Raw genomic sequence first — 19,413 nt, 5'->3', positions numbered from 1 at the left:
TGAATTTGTTGTCGTTGTCGTTTTTCAAGGAATACATTGCCCCACAAAATTTAAACATTGACTAACACCCGAAAGTCTCATCGAAGACTTGCAGAGCTCCAGAGTTAGCTGGTAATACCGCTCTTGTTTATTAGGGACTATTTACAGTGTAGCACCTGGAGACCGTTACAGACGTGAGATTAAGTAAATTAGTTTTACAAAGAGTTTCGACAGATTCGGGTGGTTATTGGCAAGGAAGTCAGAAATAGAGAGCTTTGTCTAAGCAGATAATCACAAAAATTAATTCTCGAGGGATTTTTAGAATTCTCTTATGATACCGGCTTTTTCCTCTAGAGTTCCCGGCTTTATAACGAATCAGCGTCGAGAGGTACAAGAGCTATTTGTCATCTCGCCATTCCCACGTGTTCTCTTTCATCCAGCGGCTGCGGCGCTCAACCTGACCCTGACCCTCCGCCCCCAGACTCGACTGGCGGCTCAGCCCCACTTAGCCTCGTACTGGTGTCGGATGCGAAAGCCTGTGCTTAAGTATGGTCTCTTTTCTCTGCCCGCAGAATCCCGGGTTCCCAGGCGGGGGCGGCAAGCTATACCTCGGAAAGGTGGCAGGGGTCTCTGAAGGAGGCCCCCGCGGGTACTTGGGGCTGTGGGGGGCTGCGGGCCGAGGAACGCGTTCCCAGAACTGACTTGGGACCTGCCTCGAAACCGTGTCACTGGGGCGAGGGTCGTAATTCGAGGCTCTGAGCCACTTTCAACCCGGGCTTGGGGAGTCAGGGTCCTGTTTTGAGACACTGAGTTAGACTGCAAGGAATCCACGCCGTGACCTTGAGCTGATAGGCAGGACACCCTCCTTTAACTGAAAAATTCTCTGTGCAGAGAATACTAGGGCCAGCATACCTTATCTGATCTGCTAATTTTCGAGGGTGCGTTACTTAACCGTTTCCCTTTACTAAAAGCTTTTTAAAAGATTAATCAAAGCAAAAAAATTAATCTGATGTAAAAGTTAAATAACAAATTTTATTTTTACATCTCAGCTGTCTACTTTGATAGAAGAAATCCTAGAATTAAAAGGGACCTTAAGGGCTCAACTTTGGATAGCCTTTTATTCTTTCTACCTTGATGCGTTTCTGTAATTATTTCAGTTACATTTCCTTCATTATCATTTAGTACCCGTTTGTTCACTGTTTTATAGTGTATGTAAATTAATGATATGACAGTGTCGAGCTGTAAGAGACTGGAGATGATTTAACTCCCTTATTTTCTAGGTGAAACTTAGATGTGAAAGAAAAAGTGACCTTTCCCCCTACTCTCTAAGGTGTACGCATAGGCATAGAAACTAATTAAAGGGACTTGAATAAATGACTTAATTTGGATCTTACAACCCCTTTACTATCCAAGCTAAGGTTAAAACCCAAGTAGTCTTGCCCTCTTCTAGTTCAGTGCTTATAGCTCATCCTCTAGATCTTGAAGTCATCCTTTAAACCAAGTGTGCAGTAATCTTTCAAAATTATTTTCTGCTCTGATTAGTAGTAAGTTAGAGTTGCCAGTTAATGGGGCATAGCTTCCTAAATCTGCTGCAAACAATCTAAAGTAAAGGGACATATGGTGGAATCCTATTTTATTGTCAATCTAACTAATTAGTTCATATCAATTTAGACATCTGACCTATCAAATAAAGAATGTATAGCCCTGGAACAAAAAATATGGCTCAGAAGATTGTTATCTTTTATTTATTTTTGTTGTTAACATTTTTACTTCTCTCACTCTCATCTCTAAATATACACATTAGATATATGTAGGGGTTTTTTTGCTGAACCATTTACAAGTTGCAGACATCATGATCTTTAATCCTAATTTCTTCAGCATGTATCTCCTTAAGAACATACTATTACATAGCCACAAAATGATTATCACACCTAAGAACATTCAGAGTTCTCCAATTGTCCCAAAAATGTCTTTATTTTTAACAAAAATGGGGTTTTTTTCCATTCAAGATCCAATCAAAGTTTATAATTGTGTTTAGTTGTCATGACTTTTTACTCTCATAATCTATAACAGGCCTTTCTACCCCTTTCCTTTAACTTTTTTTTTTCCCTTTAACTTTTTGAAAAGACCAGTATAGTCGTCTTACAAATTGTCCCACATTGTGGATGGCCATAATTATTCCCTCATGACTAGAGTCACATCAAACATTTTTGGCAAGAATACCACAAAGGTACCACACTGGTTAAGGTGGTGACTGACAGATCTTCCCAATGTAAAGGTACAGTTTTCTTTATGAGATAAGTAACCTATGGAGATGCATCGAGACCATGGACACATCCTGTTTTCCAATAACCCATTACCCAGTAGTTTTATCATCTATCTGTGATCCTTGCCTGAATCACAAGATTACAAATAACCTGAACCAATCATGCTGAGACCAGAATCAATTATAGTGATAGTGGCTGAGGACATAAGATGAATCACTTACTATAAACTAAGTTTGAAAAGAATTAGAAATTGACTCTAGACTTGGTATAAATGTGCATATGATTCTAAAAAATAAGTAGAAGTTTATCTCCCCCATCATATCCTGGTTAGTTAGGTTTGTTTTGTTGTTCTTTTTCTAATACTCAAGTTCCTGGGAATTGTTTGACCTTGTGTGTTCACCAGTACATACATACTACCTGGAAAGATAAGGGTATCAAGTATTTTTAAATATATATAATAACACATATGCTATAGAACTGTAACCTTAGAATCGACTGAGGAAACTAATTTCTCTTATTGAAAAGGAGAAGGCTTTTCAGAAAATTTAGCCAGCAGAAGTTTAGATTTCATCGAATTAACTTAGAGCTTGAAGGGGCCTGAAAAGTTATATTGTAATACCCTCATTTTTCAGGTAAGAAATCAGGCCTCAACTGGAGATATTCAAGCAAAGGTTGGACAGCTACTTTTCCAGAACAGAAAGGAAACTCATGCATCAGAAAAGGTTTGAGCTTGACTAATATCTTTTTACTCTTAAGTTCCCTGGGTTTATGATATATTTTGTAGGACAGAAATTCTAGAACTCTATCCTTCCCTCCTTCTCCAGGTTTCAGGGATATAACAAGAAGGTAAATCAGATATTTGCCTCTACAATAACAGACATTTGCTTGTGGTATCTGAAAATTAGGACCAAGCAAAAGGGCAGCCACATTGCTTCTACCTGTTCTATCAGATGGTTTGTGTGGCTGTTGGACTTTGTCAATCAGCAAAACTAGAATTAAATAACTGCAAAATAGAAAGCTGAGAGACTCAGAAGACCCAAACTAGCAAATTGAAATTTGAAAATCATTTATTCACTCAGTTATCTCCCATATTTTCTAGGAAGAATTGCCTACAGTTAGGTATACCATAATCTTGATATTGGTGACTACAGAGAAGAGCTTTGGAGATATAGGCAGACTTAAGATTGCTGACTGTTACTTCTTGAGTTCAGTTGTAGGTCTGGGAAGATATATTAAAAATACACAATTGAATGATTCTAGAAAATCATGTTAACACAGTCATCTTTGAGTAGTAGGACTACTACTTTTTTATTTTCCAAATTCTCAAGAAATAGATTATATTACTGTAGTAATAGGATAAACTTTATTTCATTAAAAGAGGAGATACACTGTCAAGGACTGTATATTAAAAGACAATACCAAGAAAATTCATACAAACATTTGGAGGTGCTCCTCCTCAATATCTTGTCAAAGACTTCCCAATAACAATCATCATTTGTCACTGAGTTGTATACCAAAGGGGAAGTAAGGCAGAGTCAGCACAGTGTTACCAGTCTCTGAGACTTGCACAGCATTTAAAGATTTCATACTTTCTGCTTCTCTGACCTCTGGTTGAAAAGTCATATTATAAGTGAATTTTAGCCTGAAGAAATACTAGGATAGGAATAGGGAAAAGAAACAAATTTTGGCGTTATAATTAGTGAACTAGTAAATTTCTAAGGTTTTGTAAATAAGGAAATCAGATCTTTCTTCTCTGGTGCCACCTGTAGAAAGTCCAGTGTGCTGCACGTCCTCCTGAAGTACAGCAACTATACTGTATAGCTTTACAGTTCAGAAGGCTCAGGGTCTTTGGATGACCTTCTGTGCTTTCAGCTAGAGGCCTGCTGGTAAACCAAGTTCCTTTAATTCTTGTTTTAAGTTCCCACAAAACAAGGGTTTCATTTAGCACCTATTTCCACGAAAGTTATCTTACCAGTTCTTGTATCTTTTCAGGCTGGTTTCTAGTTCTGAACATTTTCTAACATTTACCACACTGGAGACTGTATCTTGTTCTTTGGCAAGGATTAGAAAGCTGGACAACCTCAAACTTTTTATTTTGAGATTATTGTAGATTCACATGCAACTGTAAGAAAAAACAGAGCTCCCTTCTGCCATTTACCCAGCTTCCCACAATGGTAACATCTTACAAAACTATGTACAATATCACAACCAGCATACTGACATTGATACAGTGAAGATACAGAAAATTCCATTTCACAAGTCTCTCATGTTGCCTTTCTATAGTAACATCTACTCTCCTCTTCCCCTGCCCGCTCCTTAACCCCTGGCAACCACTACTATTGTCTCCATTTCTGTAATTTTGTCATTTTAAGAATATTATATAAATGGAATCATATAGTATATAACCTTTGGAGATTGGCTTTTTTCACTCAGCATAATCCTTTAGAGATTCGTCCAGGCTGGCGTCAATCAGTACCTCATCTTTTTTATTGCTGAATAGTATTCTCTGGTATGGGTGTACCAGTTTAACTATTCATCTGTTGAAGAACATGTGGATTACTTCGAGTTTTTGACTATTATAAATAAAGTTTCTATAAACATTCGTGTATAGGTTTTTGTGTGAACATAAGTTTTCATTTCTGATCAACGCCCAGGAATGCAATTACTGGGTCATATGGTAACTGTATATTTAATTTTTTAACATACTGCCAAACTGTTTACCAAAGTAAATGATTTCATATTACCCCTAGGAATATCTGAGTCATCCAGTTTTTCCTCATTTTCATCAGCATTTGGTGTTGTAACTTATTTTTTCAGCCATTCTGATAGGTGTGTAATGCTGTGTATCATTGTGGTTTTAATTTGTGTTTCCCTAATGGCTAATGATGTTGAACATCTTTTCATGTGCCTATTTGCCATTGTATATCCTTTTTGGTGAAGTGTTGCCCATTTTCTAATTGGATTATTTGTGTTTTTGCTGTTGAATTTTGCAGATTTCTTTATACTGTCTAGTTATTAGTTCTTTATCAGATATGTAGTTTGCTTTTGATGTCAAGTCCAAGAACTCTTTGCCCTAAAGCTGAAAGATTTTTTATATGAAGTGAAAGGCTGACTTTGAGGTTAAATGTTTTTGCCTGTGGATGTAGTTGTTCCAGCACCATTTGTTGAAAAGGCTCCCCTCACTTAGGGGAGGGGTTCTTACTAATGCCCAGCAAGAAGTCAAGACCCTGCTCCCCAGTCACGCTTCTCTGACACTACTCTGGTGTGGGAGTTGGAGTGTCTCATTACAGCCTGGTGAGGGTGGAAGTCTACCTGGCTAATGCCAATGTGGGTGAGGATGAGGTCCACAGTTTTTTCTGTGTTTGCCTGGAGTACTGCAGTTATTGTTTTAAAAGTTTTCTATGGGCTTCCGCTTTCCTAGCCCTTTGCTAGAGAGGGCAGGCTTTTGGCTAGGGGGGATAGGGGGCTTTTTTTTGACTGCCTCCACTCGCATTTGCAGATTGCCAATTTCTTCAGCTCCAACTTAGTGATGTAAGAGCCCAAAAAAGGAGAGAATTCACCACTGTATTGTTTCTCAGGTCCCAAGGGCCCTAGCTAGTATACTTTCTTCTCTCCACTTTTTAGACTCTTATGTTTGTTTCATGTGTAATGTCCAAGGATTTGAGTTGTACTTAGTAAAAGGAGTAGGGAAAAGTACATTTACCCCATCTTCCCAGAAGCACAAGTCCTAAATCTCACTGTATGACATACTTACAAAATCCTCTGTTTCTTTGACTGGTTAGTGATATTTTATAGCAGCCATAAGGATGCATCTTACCTCAGAAGCATGGCTGGCTTAACAACTAGCACAATACTTGGTACATTCAATAAATGTTTACTGAATGAATATCTACCATTATCTACCAATATCTACCTAGCAGAATGGTAACTGCTAAGATCTCAAACTACAAGTAAGTTTGATGTTAATATGATGTAATAATGAGGTTTGGATTTGTGTGCAGTTCAGTAGTTGGAGGGTACGGAATCAGTGTTTCATGATTTAAGTGCGCTAAGAGTAACTTATGGACGTCTCTTCCCTGGAACATATTAGTGATGACAGTCACAGCAATACCTGAAAAATTGTGACCTGCAGTTAATTCTCGGTATTTTTCAGGTAGTTTATGTGGTTAAAATATACATACTGTTTATAAAGCTGTGACATAAAATGGGAGTAAAGAACATTCTTGTTAACTTTTTAGTGTTTATGGAACACTTGATGCCTGAATGTTGGGCTAACCTAAAACCTCTACTGCATTGTTTGTAGCAGACATAGGAGAGCTTTAGGAGAAAAGATAGTTTATATCCTGTTACTACTAAACCACAGACTCTCTGAAATATAAAGAGTTAGACTTCTGGAGTAAGACTGGCATAGCAAACAGAAAAGAACTGATGCTTTCCCTTGCATGTGGAAAACATAACTTTTTGAAAATGTCAGTAATACTCATGAACTTACATGATAAGGACAAGAGGGAAGAATATGCAAAAGAGGGGGAGGTATATACATGGTTGGGAATGCTGAAATGGAATTACCATTGATTGTATTTGTTAATCAAAATGAGAATTAATTTTTTTTCCATGATAGTAATATATACTTTGGCCTAAGCTTGAATTGCCTACTTAGTCTTCATATAAGCTTCATGAAAATCGCATGCCTTTCACAGCCACTTTATATAATAATTGATGAGCTAATAAGAATGGTATACTCATCCAGTTTATCTTTTTTGATAAACCCAGTTTTTGATAAGCTGGTTTGATAAAGCCAGTTTATCTTTTTTGATAAACCCAGTTTTATCAAACCAGTTTTATCTGTTGGTTATCAGGAAACTCAAAGCTAAATATAATGCATAGAAATTCTGTTAGTCTACAGTGTACATGATTGGTATTTATTCTTCCTAATATATACTGTTTAATTTATATTCTGAACAGTTTTGTTTTATATAAATCTTTTATATGAGATAGTCATCACTTTAGAACTAGCCAGGATAGAGTAAGTAAATAATATGATACATTCTTGTATCAGAATTAACTAAGCCTGGGTCCTCCATTAAGGATATATGAAAATAACAGTCAATTAGAAAGGCTCTTTGACTTCCTTATCTTCACTTCTCTGTTGCCCCCAAGTTAGATCACAAGTTGTCACATGTTCAGAAGTTTCTGGTAAGTCTCTGTGATTACCCTTTTCAACTGCAGAACATACAACTCCTGTAACTTCCTTTTAGATTCAGAACTCTGAATCTTTCATTAGTGTTGATTTATAAGTGGAGGGCATTTAAAAATTAATAGAACCTTTTTATTTACATAGAGATAGTAAAAGGATCTTGTGTAGCACCAGGCTAAGTTACATTAGCAGCTAATGGAATAGTTAACTTAATTTCTTATAGGAAAACAGCAGAGATCTCTTGGTTTCCCATAAAACCGTACTATGAATGAGGTTTTAACACATGGCTTTGCAAGGTAACAAACTGTCTAAAACTGGAGGTTGAGATACACAGGGCCTTTGGATCTCATAGCTGGCATTTAAAAAAACCTAATTCTAAACTGTAAGGTTCTTTGTTGTCATTAATGACCTGGGAGATTGGGGGGGGGTAGGATATGACATATAATTATATAAGCAGTTAGAAATTTATAAAATATGAACGGTAATTTTAGGTAGACTTGTTTCGGTTATATTTCATAATCTATTCTTGCTTTGATTACCTAACTCTTTGGCTAGCCTAAAAACATTTGTATACAGACTGACAAACTTTTTACTTTTAATTCAGGTGACTAACACACATACCATAAGAATATGGCTGCACAAATACCAGAATCTGATCAGATAAAACAGGTAAGTTATCAAAATTAAGGAAAGGGGATTTTGCAAAAAAATTTAAGGCACTACTGGATACAACCATGTTGGTCAGTGATCTCACAAAATAACTGTTTATATTTCATTTCCAAAAATAGACAGTTAATTATATGAAGCATATTTATTTTTCAGATTATTTTAAAGATAATCCAGGAAAGAATAAATATTCAACTAGAAAGTCTGACTATATTTTGTATATCATATTATACCCATTTAAGTTAAGCAAAAGAACCTTTGATTTCAAGTTATTACAGGATATTTTGCCTAAATATATCAGTAACTAAACTTTCAAAACATCTTTGTTTTAAAAACCAAATATTAAAGAACCTTCTGATTTGTTTGTAGTTTAAGGAATTTCTTGGAACCTACAATAAACTTACAGAAACCTGCTTTTTGGACTGTGTTAAAGACTTCACAACAAGAGAAGTAAAACCTGAAGAGGTATGAAAAGCGTTGCCCACTAAAAATTCTCTAAGCTCATCAGAAACAGTATAAATAGGATTTCCCTATGCCTTTTGCTTGTTCCTAGTTATTACAGGAATTTAGGTTACCTTTTATATGTTCCTTAGCTCAGGAACAGAAGCAGGCCAGGGCCCATGGAATTGAGTTTAACAATGCTAAATTTAATGATGGTCACATTGTCCTATGGCGGCCTTTTTTAGAGAAGATGCCTGAGACTTGCTGAATATTTTGTTCCATCAAAGGTTCTTAATAATTAGAATCAGTCAAGATGGCCGGGCTAGAGAAACTTGAGATGGCTTTCCTATCTGACCCTAAGAACTCAGGTTAATTATGGAAAAAGCAGAGCTTGAATTCAGTGGCTCATATCGCACAGGTGGACTCTGAAAACCCAATCCTATTAGAAGTATTAATTTTTAATATCCTCTTCAAAACATTTATATATTGGCTAAAAGTGACATAAACTTCCTCCAGTGGAAGATGTTGACAAACATTCACAACAAGAACTAAACATATAGCCAGCAATCAATAAGTTCTCGTTAAATAAATGACGAAGCATGAGAGATGCTAAGTATAGTAGTCTTCTTAATAAAAAGTTGAAAACTAAGAATGTTGAGAATGGAGTTTCTTATAAAAAGAAACAAACCTGCTACTGGACCTACATTTTAACAATTAGAATAAGGGATGGGAATGTGGGTCTTCAGTTAATATTGAAACATACCTGCAGAAAATCTAGTCCAGAAGGCAGGGACTTACTTACCATTGTTTCTAGTGCCTCTAAACTGGTAAGCATTCAATACATATTTTTGTAAATGGATGAAAGTTAACAATTGAAAGTTATGATCACTTGCTACTCACTAATACCATTTAATTCTCAGATATATTTAGAGAAAAGTGCCCATTAGTTATCTTTTAGAACACATGCATCTTTTTTAAAAAAATTAATATTTGGGGTTGCCTCTTGGGTCTTTTTATTTCTAGATCACCTGTTCAGAACATTGCTTACAGAAATATTTAAAAATGACTCAACGAATATCCATGAGATTTCAGGAATATCATATTCAGCAGAATGAAGCCCTGGCTGCTAAAGCAGGACTCCTTGGCCAACCACGATAGAGAAGTCCTGATGGATGGACTTTTGATGAAAGATTGCCAATAGCTATTGCACTGGAAATGAGGATTCCCCTGATAGAATCCCCTGAAAGCAGTAGCCACCATGTTAAACCATCTGTCATGACTGTTTGGCAAATGGAAACCACTGGAGAAACAAAATTGCTATTTACTGGAAATAATTAAAATAGAAGGCCTCATTGTTCAATGAAAATAATAAGATATAGTATCTGTTGAGACCTTAAGACTCAGCAGCTTGGTCACTTGATTAGAAAAATAAAACATTGTTTCTTCAATTGTGACTGTTAATTTTAAAGCAAATTATGTGTTCAATCATGTATGAGATGGAAAAAAAATTTTTATTACTAAGAGAAAGATAAATGGAAATATCACTGAGCAGTTGTTATTCTATGTGGGACCATAGTATTCTGACTGGACTGTGGATACGTTGAAATGTTTTTCAATCAGGATCATCCTCCAAGTATTCCTGTTCATTCATGTCTGCCTCAAATTGCTGGTAAATACATAAAATAGTTACTTACTAATCATTTCAATGCACAATCCTTTTCTTGCCTCCCTTCTTATGTCAGGGTGGGCACTACATATTCTTATGCTAGCGACATTTTCATGTATCTTCAGGAAACACCCCATTTGAGACTACCCTGGGAATGTTTAAGAGTTGATTATTACACTTTAGGGGAGACTGTGTTGTTTTGTGTTTTGTTCAAAAGCCGAGAATCCAACATGAATGATTCAAAGTCAGACTAACAATATACAGTGTATTCTCAGCCATTGCATCTGATCAGTGTAATAAAAAATAAACCAAAGTTAAAGTTGTGTCTTATGACAAAATGAATCCTAAAACAAATTCAGGCATTTGCAGGAAATTCTAGTTGATGCATAAGTACACCCAGCAGTTTGGTAAGTACAAGTGGACTAACGCCTATTAATAAATTGACTTATGAATGGATTTTATCTGATACTCTTATGAACTTGTACTTAAGAGAACACTAACTAGCCTGTATGTTTAAATTTACCGAAGTGATTTCTATGTTTTGTCATATTGGAAAGTAGAAGTATTATTCTGCTTTGATAATTTACATTTTTCTGTATTACATCTAATTTTTAAGCCATTAGGTCATTTAACTAACAGTAGCATTTAACTTATAGGCCTCTGTTGACACTGCAGTCAATAATTTTAATGTCTTTGAAAGTACAAAGATAAACAATGTTAACAATGCTATCTTTAAAGTTGAAATGTTGAAACATGTATAATATTCAACAAAATATAAAATTCATTATAGTCAAAGGAACATGAAAGAATAAGCTTGTTTCATCTTACAGCAAGAAAAGCAAACAAAAATTTAGAGATTTCACTCATTTAAAACTTTGGGCCATTCACATACACACTGCTATTTCTGTGTAATCAAGCCCAACATGGTTATTTGCTGTGTTTGTTTCACAAAGATAACTGACTATATGCTTACCTGGCAAATAAGGGGAATTCTGTGCAACAGCATCTCAAATACCTTGGGAGGAAGTGTATGTTTGAAAACTTTCAGAAGTTCCCGTGGTTGCCCACACACCAAAAGGGCATTGCTGAGATGTTCAACCCCCATTCGATGCTCTCCTGAAACAGAGTTTAGAGCAAGATTTTAAAGCTCTTCAAAATATACATTCTACAGATTACCAAGTAAGCACCAACATTAAAACTACAAAAGCATATCAAACTAAAGACTATTTAAACAAGTCTCAAAAAGAGTAAAGTGTATAAAGGGGAAATGTTGAGCTGCCAATTAGATTCACTGTGGTCAGGCTGCCATACAGTAACTTTATGACCCAGATTATTATTTCAGACTGTATTCCTGCATTGGAAATGTTCATTTTTTGCAATTTGGGTATGCAAGAGGGAGGTACTGAGTTTTTTTAAAAGGCTGTCGTGTGGTGTTACTGACACAAGTTATCCTTAAACTCTGCATGTGTAATTGATGTAACAGATGAAACATCTTGATGTTCTAGCTAAATGAGACTTTTTAAAAATAGATTGTATTATCAAAGAGTTGAAACAAGATTTAGTGTAATATGAATTACATATTCAGGGGAAGAAAAGAGATTTATGAACTTTGATTTCTAAGTGGTTTTAAAATGAGTTTTAGAATGATTGGCTGTAAAGTAGAATGAAAATTCGTGAAGAGTGGAAACTAATCATAGAATTTCTATTTAAGTTAAAACATGGAATCACTTAGTCTCACTACCTTGTTTTAGGAAACTGAGGCAAAGATAAATGAAATAAGATTTCAAAGCTATTTAATGCCAGAATTAGTAATAGAACCTAATTTTCTGAACCCTGGGACTACTATGTGCTGCCTCCCTTCAGGTGTTATGAAATAACAGAGTTGAAATTTTGACATGTTTAACATAACTAGGTAGGAAATAAACACTTTGTATCGAACCTTTTAAAGAAAAAGGAAAAGATATAATAGTGCCTGCTCTCAAGTTGATGGAGCTAATGTGACCCAAAAACAGTAATCAACTTGGTCGATTAAGTCAATCAAACAATAAATTCAATCAAATTGGCTAATCAGATTTCAATAAAAATTTTTGGCTGTATAGTCCCTCTGGTTATACAGACATAAACACAACTGAGATAGTCCTATAACCATCAGCAAAGTAGTGCTAATTAGGAGTGGTGGCAGAAAGGAGCAGAGGAAACTGATACTCTGGGTTAAAAATGATTGCATCCAAACACTGGTTCTCAACCAGTATATTGTAATAACCTAGGGAGGTTTAAAGAATACTGACACCTGGGTCCCACTCCAGAGGTTGTTATTTAATTGGCTTGGGGTTTGGTTGGGACTTAAAGAAAAGCAACCAAAATGAGAACTGCATTAGAAGTAAAATATAGTAGACTTATATAATCCTAAAAGTGCTAATTAATTTATACAAAAAAATACAAGATTGGCAAGACCCTTCCCAGAACCTTCAGGGAGGCCCAGGCAAATGAAGGTCCTTAAAACTTACGCTTTATTAACTTGTGTAAAATCACTTCTGTTTATATTATCTAAGTCCTAACTATTCATTGTGTCATTAATACTTAACAGATACTTTTAGTCCATTTATAAAACTACCAAGAGAAAATATTGTACTGAATAAAGTATTAAAATTTCAAATTGTAGTGATTAATGTGCAGTCCCTTTGAATGGCTTTTTCATTTCTCAAAACCATTAAGCCACTGGATTAAAGTAAAGTTCTTGGGTATCACTATGAATTGTCCAGGATTTTGACTTTCTCTTCATTTTTATAAATTCTGGAGGATGCTACTCTCTCAATGCAGACTGAAAAAATGTTTTCAAAAAAGACAATAAAAAGAAGCAAAAACAGCTACAGGCACTGTGATATGCAAGGGAATTTTCAACACTTCAAAAAAAAAGACACATAAATTGGTGTAATGCTCATTTATCCCTTACATAAGAAGCCTCAAAACATTATTTTTCTTTCTAAGGTTTAACACCAGAATAAAGACATGATTATTATATACAATATCTGTAAAATACTTACACTATCTATCATTTTACCCGACCATATTGTGACGTTTTCTCAAATCTGGAATTTGGTAGGGATAAATTATCATTCAAAATACAACTCCTGGCCATTAAGTGCAAGGTACCCCTACAGGCATCACTACATTAGACACAGTACAAGAGTGGTCATTCATAATAATTTTATCATCAAAAACAAGTAATTATTTTATTAAGAATACTCTAAGGCAGGAAAATTTTTGTAAAGCAGTTAAAATTTTTTTAGGTTTTGATTCATACAACATTTAGTCATTTGGAAAACTCATTCACTTAGAATTTCATCTGACAACAAACAAGGTGTTCTTGTATTTGGCTTTGCTTCTCCATCTGCCCACTTCTAAGACTGCAACGTGAGCTTGAACATTACCTGTAACACAGTGGAGCTAGACAGTGTGATGAAGTAAAAACACTGGGACAGTTTAACTAAAGCAAGTTGGTTAACACATTTGACATACAAATACGAATCCATAAATATTTCTCAAACATAAATCATCATAAATAACTCTTCATAAAGGAATGTTTACATTCTTACCTCTGGATAACCAAAGTTCTCCCATTCGTACCTCTTGCAGGAAAAGTTCTTGCGATTTTTCATTCTTTGCTGGATCCCACAACTAAGAGTCACAGAATATTTAACAGTGAGTAATGAATGTAAGGTATATGAATACTGGTAAAAAATATTTAACTTTTATTTAAAAAGCACATCTTGAACCTGGTTCTCTATATCCAAAGTATGACAAATGCAGTTGTTCATTATATTATTTAAAACAATTTCTTAAAATGGAGTTATAATGTCAGGTCACAAAAGATAAAAAATACATGATGGGCAGTGGCTGTGACTTGTCACCACACGTTTTTGATGGCCTTCCTAGATGACTCTTTGTTAAACAAGCACATACATCATCTTTCAGGCTGAAGCCCAGCCAGTTTTATTTTTCAGTTACTCTAATTCCTTAAAACCTGGAGCCCTGATGACTATTTTACCTCAGCTTTTGTACTTTTCAATATATTTTCATGAGTTACATTGTCATTTAGCTCTTTTAACAACTCTGAGAAATAAAGTCAGAAGACTAATTTCTTAAATTTACCTCATCTTATAATAAAAAAAATGAACCCCCCCCCAAAAAACATGGCATATTCAAGTTTGGTTGAGATGCTTTTAATAACTTCATCCATATTTTACCCAGCTTTCTAAGTACTCATAGGAGAAATCCCATTGTAATTAGTGTAATTTCTTTATATGTTGCAAACCTATTTTCTTGCCTAGGGTATTAACAGTGCTTATTGATTTAGCAGAGACCATGGTGGGGGGTTGGCAGGGCAGTTGGTGATACTGAGAAGGATGCTGTGGTTTGCTGCACCCTGGTGGATGAAGGTGACCAGACTCACAGTATGGCATCATCACGGTACCGTGCCGAGGGCTGGTCTTTAAAGGTAAAGTGGGCAATCCCTAGCCCAAAGTATCAACTGCACTGCAGTCGCTTCAGTTCCAGTCTTTTCTATGCAGAGAGTTGTATGTTTGTTTTCCCCAAGAATTCTCTTTTTTAAATGGAATGAACCTGCAGATGAGGTCATATTTTAAGCTTTTACCAGTAAACATGCTGATGATCTGTAGCAGCCACAGGTTTCATTCAACAGATACTTAGTGAGCAAGAGCAGGACACTCTAGGGAGAGCTGAAGAGGAAGGAGACCAAGACCCCTGTGTTCATCCCCACGGAGCCCAGAGTCTAACCAGGGGAAAAGATAAGTACAGTTACATCAGGAACACATTAACAATGAAGTCCAATGTCTTCTGGGGCTTAAAGTACAGACATTGCATCTGGCTGGGAGACTGGGGAAAGTTTCCCAGAAAAGATGGCATATGAGATGTGGAGAAGCTCAGTGAAAGTCTGATGAACAAAGAGTACCAAAAAAAAGAAAGAAAGTACAAGTGACCCAAAATTGCAGGGAAAATATCAAATGATCTTACGGAGCTGGATTATGATACAGTGAATGCAGCAACAATAATAATTACCAATTATTGAAGGCCAGCTATGGACTGAGGACTTTGTATATATTATTTCTAATCCTTAGGAAAATCAGCCTGTCAATACGGAAAGCACCCATGGAAGTCCACGGTGCCAAGCTAAGAGGACTGGTCTTTCATCTGCAGAGTAGAGAGCTACTGCAAAACGTTACATACCCAGAGCCACAGTTTAAAAGGACTTAAACTGATAGCATAAGAAAACAGTCAGGGAGACAAGCTAGGAAATTATTACAACTTCCTGGGTAAAAGGTAACAAAAGCCTGAAGTAATGTAGAAGCGATAGAAACAGAAAGGGAATAGGATATGAGACCGAGCATAGACAAATAAGAACTGGGGACTACTGTGAAAGATGAGGTTGATATTTAAGCCAGATGAGTTGGGGTCACAGCAGGGAGGCTAGCGATAGCAGCAGCATCACAAGGGAACAGAGGAGGAGCAGTGGCAAGGGATGAAGGATGAGTTTACTTCTAAACACACTAAACTGAGGTGCCTATAGGGTGTCTAGGCCTCAGAGTCCGGCAGGCAGGAGAAATGTGGGGCCCCAGGTCTAGAGTGGTATACTGGAGATCACTTATGGAGACAGGAAGGAGCTTCCAGGGAGATGAGGGATTATGCAGAATCTGAGCGCAGTGTTTCACAGAGAATGGGCAGAAGGAGCTATTACACCTGCAGCTTCTTGGGCTCCACCCAGACCTCCTAAATCAATCTCTATGAGGAGAGCTGAGGAATCTGCATTTTAACAAGCTCCTCAGATGATTTTATAAATTCTGAAGTCTGAGAATCACTGACCCCATAACCCCTGGGCTACTCCTGATCCCCTAAATCAGAATGGCTGGTGCTTGGGTCAGACAATCTAAATTTTAACAAATACCTCAGGTAAATCTAGTGCAGATTGACCATAGACCATACTTTGGGAAACAGAAAGGGCCTGGGGTGAGGAGGAAGACAGATCCTAGAAGAGGTGGGAAGAGATATCTCTCTGTGTCTTAGTTTATTCATCTATAAAATTTGAAGAATACAGTTGTTTTAAGGATTATATTAAATAACATTTGAAAAATCCTGCTTCTGCCTCTTTCTCGTTTGAAATAATTGAGATCTTCATTATTTCCCATCTGGACTGCCACTAGTTTTCCTCTCTTCAACTTCCCTCCTCCATCCCATCCTCCAAAAATAATAATAATAATTGCGTCCATTCTCTGAAATAAAGTCATCATTACTGGTTATCCACCACAACAGAAGAATATCAAAACTTTCCAGTTTGGCATTCAAAGCCCCCCACGATAAGACACCAAGCCACCACTCAGCTATCTCTCTGGCCACAACACTCTGGATATTGCAATTTTGTGGTCTGTACCTCTGCACAAGCTATTTCTCTCGGTCTACAATAAATAGCATTCAAAAATATTTGCTAGGCACCTATAATGTACTAGACACTGTTCCAGGTACTGGAGAGATAATGGAAAGTAAAAACACAGATGAGGTCTGCCCTCACGGAGCAGATTCTATTAAGTAGAAAGCATCAATCAAATAATCACATAAACAAACAGTGGAACTGTAACCACGAATGAGGGCAACGAAGGAAGCGATGTGTGCTAAGCCAGGCTCTGCCCCAGGGTAAGCATCGCCCTCTCCTGCCCAGCTGTGGATACGCTCCGTCCTGCTTTCCTAACTATGTCAGTTTAACTTTTTTCTCCCAAGAGACTCCATTTTGAAACTCCGAAAATCTCTGACTCCTGCTCTCTATGACCCTTCAATCGGTCAGCAGGAAGTGTCTATTCTTTCTGGACAGTTTGGCTCACATCTCCCACCACCAGTTGCCACCGACACCACTGTTCAGGACTGATTACCTCTCACCTGTATGACTACAAAAATGTCTTTTCCTCCAATCCATCCAGCAAACTCCTGCCTGATCTAATCTAAAAAGTTTTTTTGTCCTTCTTTTTAAAAAAACTCAGAAATCTTTAGTAATTCCCCTACTGAGTTTGAATTCCTTAACCTGGCCTTCAAAGCCTTCCCTCACACGCCCCTACTTAGCCCTCCAACCTTACCTCCCACCATCCCTCACGGTGACTCCTTTGTCAGACTGACTTACTGAATAGGCCTGGCAGATCCCCCATTTTGCATGTTTATGTATATTCAGTTCCCTTCATCCTGAATTTCATCTCCCCGAAACTAGGAACCACATTTAACACATCTTTTCAAGCTCAGCTCGATGCCACTTCTCTTCCAAAGTCTTCTGTGAATAACTGTATGTTGCAAAAACAGCCACAGCAGGCCCACATGCACTCCCAGAGCCTTGCCTCCCCTTTTAAGAGCTGGAGTCTGTTTCTTCTCCCCTTGAAACTGAGTGGGCCTCAACAGGGCAGAAGTGGCACCCCTTGGCACACTCTCCCACTTTTTCTCTCTCATATATATATATATAAAAATATATACACACAATTGATCTTTGAACAACATGGGTTGAGCTACCTGGGTCCACTTATATGCAGATTCTTTTTTTTCAATAAATAGGCACTACATAATTGCTACATAATCTGTGGATGGTTGAATCGTCAGATTTGGGACCATAGATATAGAGGGCCATCTATAAAGTTATACTCAGATTCTGGACTGAGGAAAAGTTGTTGCCTCAACCTCCGTGTTGTTCAAGGGTCAACTGTGTGTACACACACACACACACACACACAAATGTATTATCCACTTGCCTGCCACTTGCCTGGTCCCCCTGGGAACCCAGCCAACATGCTGTGAGGAAAATCATGCCACACGGAAAGGACAAGTGTAGGTGTTCTGTCCAACAGTCCCAGCTAAGTGGACAGCCAGCATTTAACTGCCCAGCATATGAGGGAGTGAGTCTTCAGGTGATCCAGCACCTAGCCCTGGGGTCAACCTGGCTAAAGCTGAGTGGAGTGGAAAGGTGCTATCCCCACCCAGCTCTGCTCAAATTGGAGATTCAGAAGCAAAATAGATACTGTTTAAAGCCACTAAGGTTAAAGCAGCAATAGGTAAGTAGAACACCTCCATAATAATCCTGCCCTGAAAATGACACCCTAGCCCTCTGTGCTCCTGTTACATGGGGGATATTCGGTCCCCACTGCTGACCTAGAACAAGGCCTCAAGCAGAGTCGTCGCGATGACTGGCTGACTGACAATGAATGAAAACTCACGGAAGAACCTAAGAACTCTCTGCTTTAGAGTTGATGTGCATTCGTGAAGTTGGATCGGTCGCCAAGATGATTGTGATTATCTTTAAAAACGACGAATCAAATTCCGTTTTGGAGAAAATGAGGATTCGTTAGGCTTCTGCGCTAGAACAAACGCCCTGTGGGACTGAAGTCGGGGGTGCAGCAACGCCACCTGGCCTTCGCCGGGCCTGGCTTTCTAAGAGTCTGGTGCGGCTCAGGAAGGGCAAAGGGTCCTCTTTTTCTTTTTAATACTGAAAGAAGGCTTTTCCCCACTCCTTTTACTGCTTAGCTGCCTTTTCATGGCCCCAAAAGGTCCTTCCTTCTTTCCCTTGCTTTCGTAAGCGGACACCAGAAATTAAGCCGAGGCTGAACGGAGCGGGGTGAGCGCAGGCAGAGAGGCGCCAGGCAATGGCTGCTCCGGGAGCAGCGGGGACCCTGAGGCAGAGCCTGCCTCTGCATCGGCGAGAGGTTACTCACTGTAACGCCACCTCGGCGTCTCTAAAGCACTTCACCTGGGCGCCCCGTCCCTCAGCCTTTTGCTGCTGGGCTCTTCTTTCTGCAAACACAACGTGCCACGTGCTGGTCGGGAGCCGTCCCGACGCCGGCGTGCGCCCCGCGGGCCCCTCGGCGGAGGCCGCCCCGCCGCCCCGTCTCACCCCGTGGGCCGAGTCAGCCCCGCCGCCGCCCGCCTGGCCCGACTCGGCCCGGCCCGGCCCTCCCCGGCGCCGTCGTACACTCACTTTCCCGCAGGCGGCGCTTGAACGCGGGGTCGCCACGCCGCCTCTGGTCGAAGTAAAGACAGTAGCCGAGGAAGGCGACGGCGCCACAGGCCGCCAGGGCCGCCAGGACACCCAGGAGGTTGCGGACGCAGGGCATCCGGCCGCGGGCGTCCCACGAGCCGAGCGTTGGGCGCTGGCCCGC

General features: G+C 38.5%; 2 protein-coding genes across 3 annotated transcripts; one reads left to right on the top strand and one right to left on the bottom strand.

Annotated features, from left to right (window-relative positions):
• Nucleotides 1-248: 248 nt before the first annotated feature.
• Nucleotides 249-12,872, top strand: TIMM9 (translocase of inner mitochondrial membrane 9). 2 transcript variants are annotated; one of them, XM_010976694.3, is made up of 5 exons: nucleotides 270-525; nucleotides 2,879-2,968; nucleotides 8,048-8,112; nucleotides 8,479-8,574; nucleotides 9,574-12,872. In XM_010976694.3, exons 3-5 carry the CDS (start codon nucleotides 8,074-8,076, stop codon nucleotides 9,706-9,708), a joined length of 270 nt encoding a protein of 89 aa, XP_010974996.1. In that variant the 5' UTR covers nucleotides 270-525; nucleotides 2,879-2,968; nucleotides 8,048-8,073; the 3' UTR covers nucleotides 9,709-12,872. The 2 variants fall into 2 exon arrangements, with proteins under 2 accessions (XP_010974998.1, XP_010974996.1); XM_010976696.3 differs by lacking the exon at nucleotides 2,879-2,968 and having other exon boundaries at nucleotides 249-525.
• Nucleotides 10,163-19,368, bottom strand: TOMM20L (translocase of outer mitochondrial membrane 20 like). The gene is made up of 5 exons (XM_064485986.1): nucleotides 19,233-19,368; nucleotides 19,005-19,048; nucleotides 13,813-13,894; nucleotides 11,190-11,332; nucleotides 10,163-10,216 (listed from the first exon to the last, which is right to left on the bottom strand). The coding sequence occupies exons 1-5, from the start codon at nucleotides 19,366-19,368 to the stop codon at nucleotides 10,163-10,165; spliced, it is 459 nt and encodes a 152-aa protein (XP_064342056.1).
• Between the last annotated feature and the right edge of the window lie 45 nt (nucleotides 19,369-19,413).

Source organism: Camelus dromedarius, chromosome 5 (genome assembly GCF_036321535.1).
Source record: "Camelus dromedarius isolate mCamDro1 chromosome 5, mCamDro1.pat, whole genome shotgun sequence".
NCBI classification, from domain to species: Eukaryota; Metazoa; Chordata; class Mammalia; order Artiodactyla; family Camelidae; genus Camelus; species Camelus dromedarius.
The sequence above is the reverse complement of the archived record's forward strand: the minus strand, read 5'-3'. Positions and strand labels throughout refer to the sequence as shown.

Bases quoted from the DNA above. Each gene is read 5' to 3' on its own strand.
- TIMM9 (XM_010976696.3), top strand. From the start codon at position 8,074: ATGGCTGCACAAATACCAGAATCTGATCAGATAAAACAG. The intron at 8,113-8,478 runs GTAAGTTATCAA...ATTTGTTTGTAG, and splicing joins AATCTGATCAGATAAAACAG to TTTAAGGAATTTCTTGGAAC. The intron at 8,575-9,573 runs GTATGAAAAGCG...TTTTATTTCTAG, and splicing joins GAGAAGTAAAACCTGAAGAG to ATCACCTGTTCAGAACATTG.
- TOMM20L (XM_064485986.1), bottom strand. From the start codon at position 19,368: ATGCCCTGCGTCCGCAACCTCCTGGGTGTCCTGGCGGCCCTGGCGGCC. The intron at 19,049-19,232 runs GTGAGTGTACGA...TTGTGTTTGCAG, and splicing joins CAAGCGCCGCCTGCGGGAAA to AAAGAAGAGCCCAGCAGCAA. The intron at 13,895-19,004 runs GTGAAGTGCTTT...TGTGACTCTTAG, and splicing joins CTGAGGGACGGGGCGCCCAG to TTGTGGGATCCAGCAAAGAA.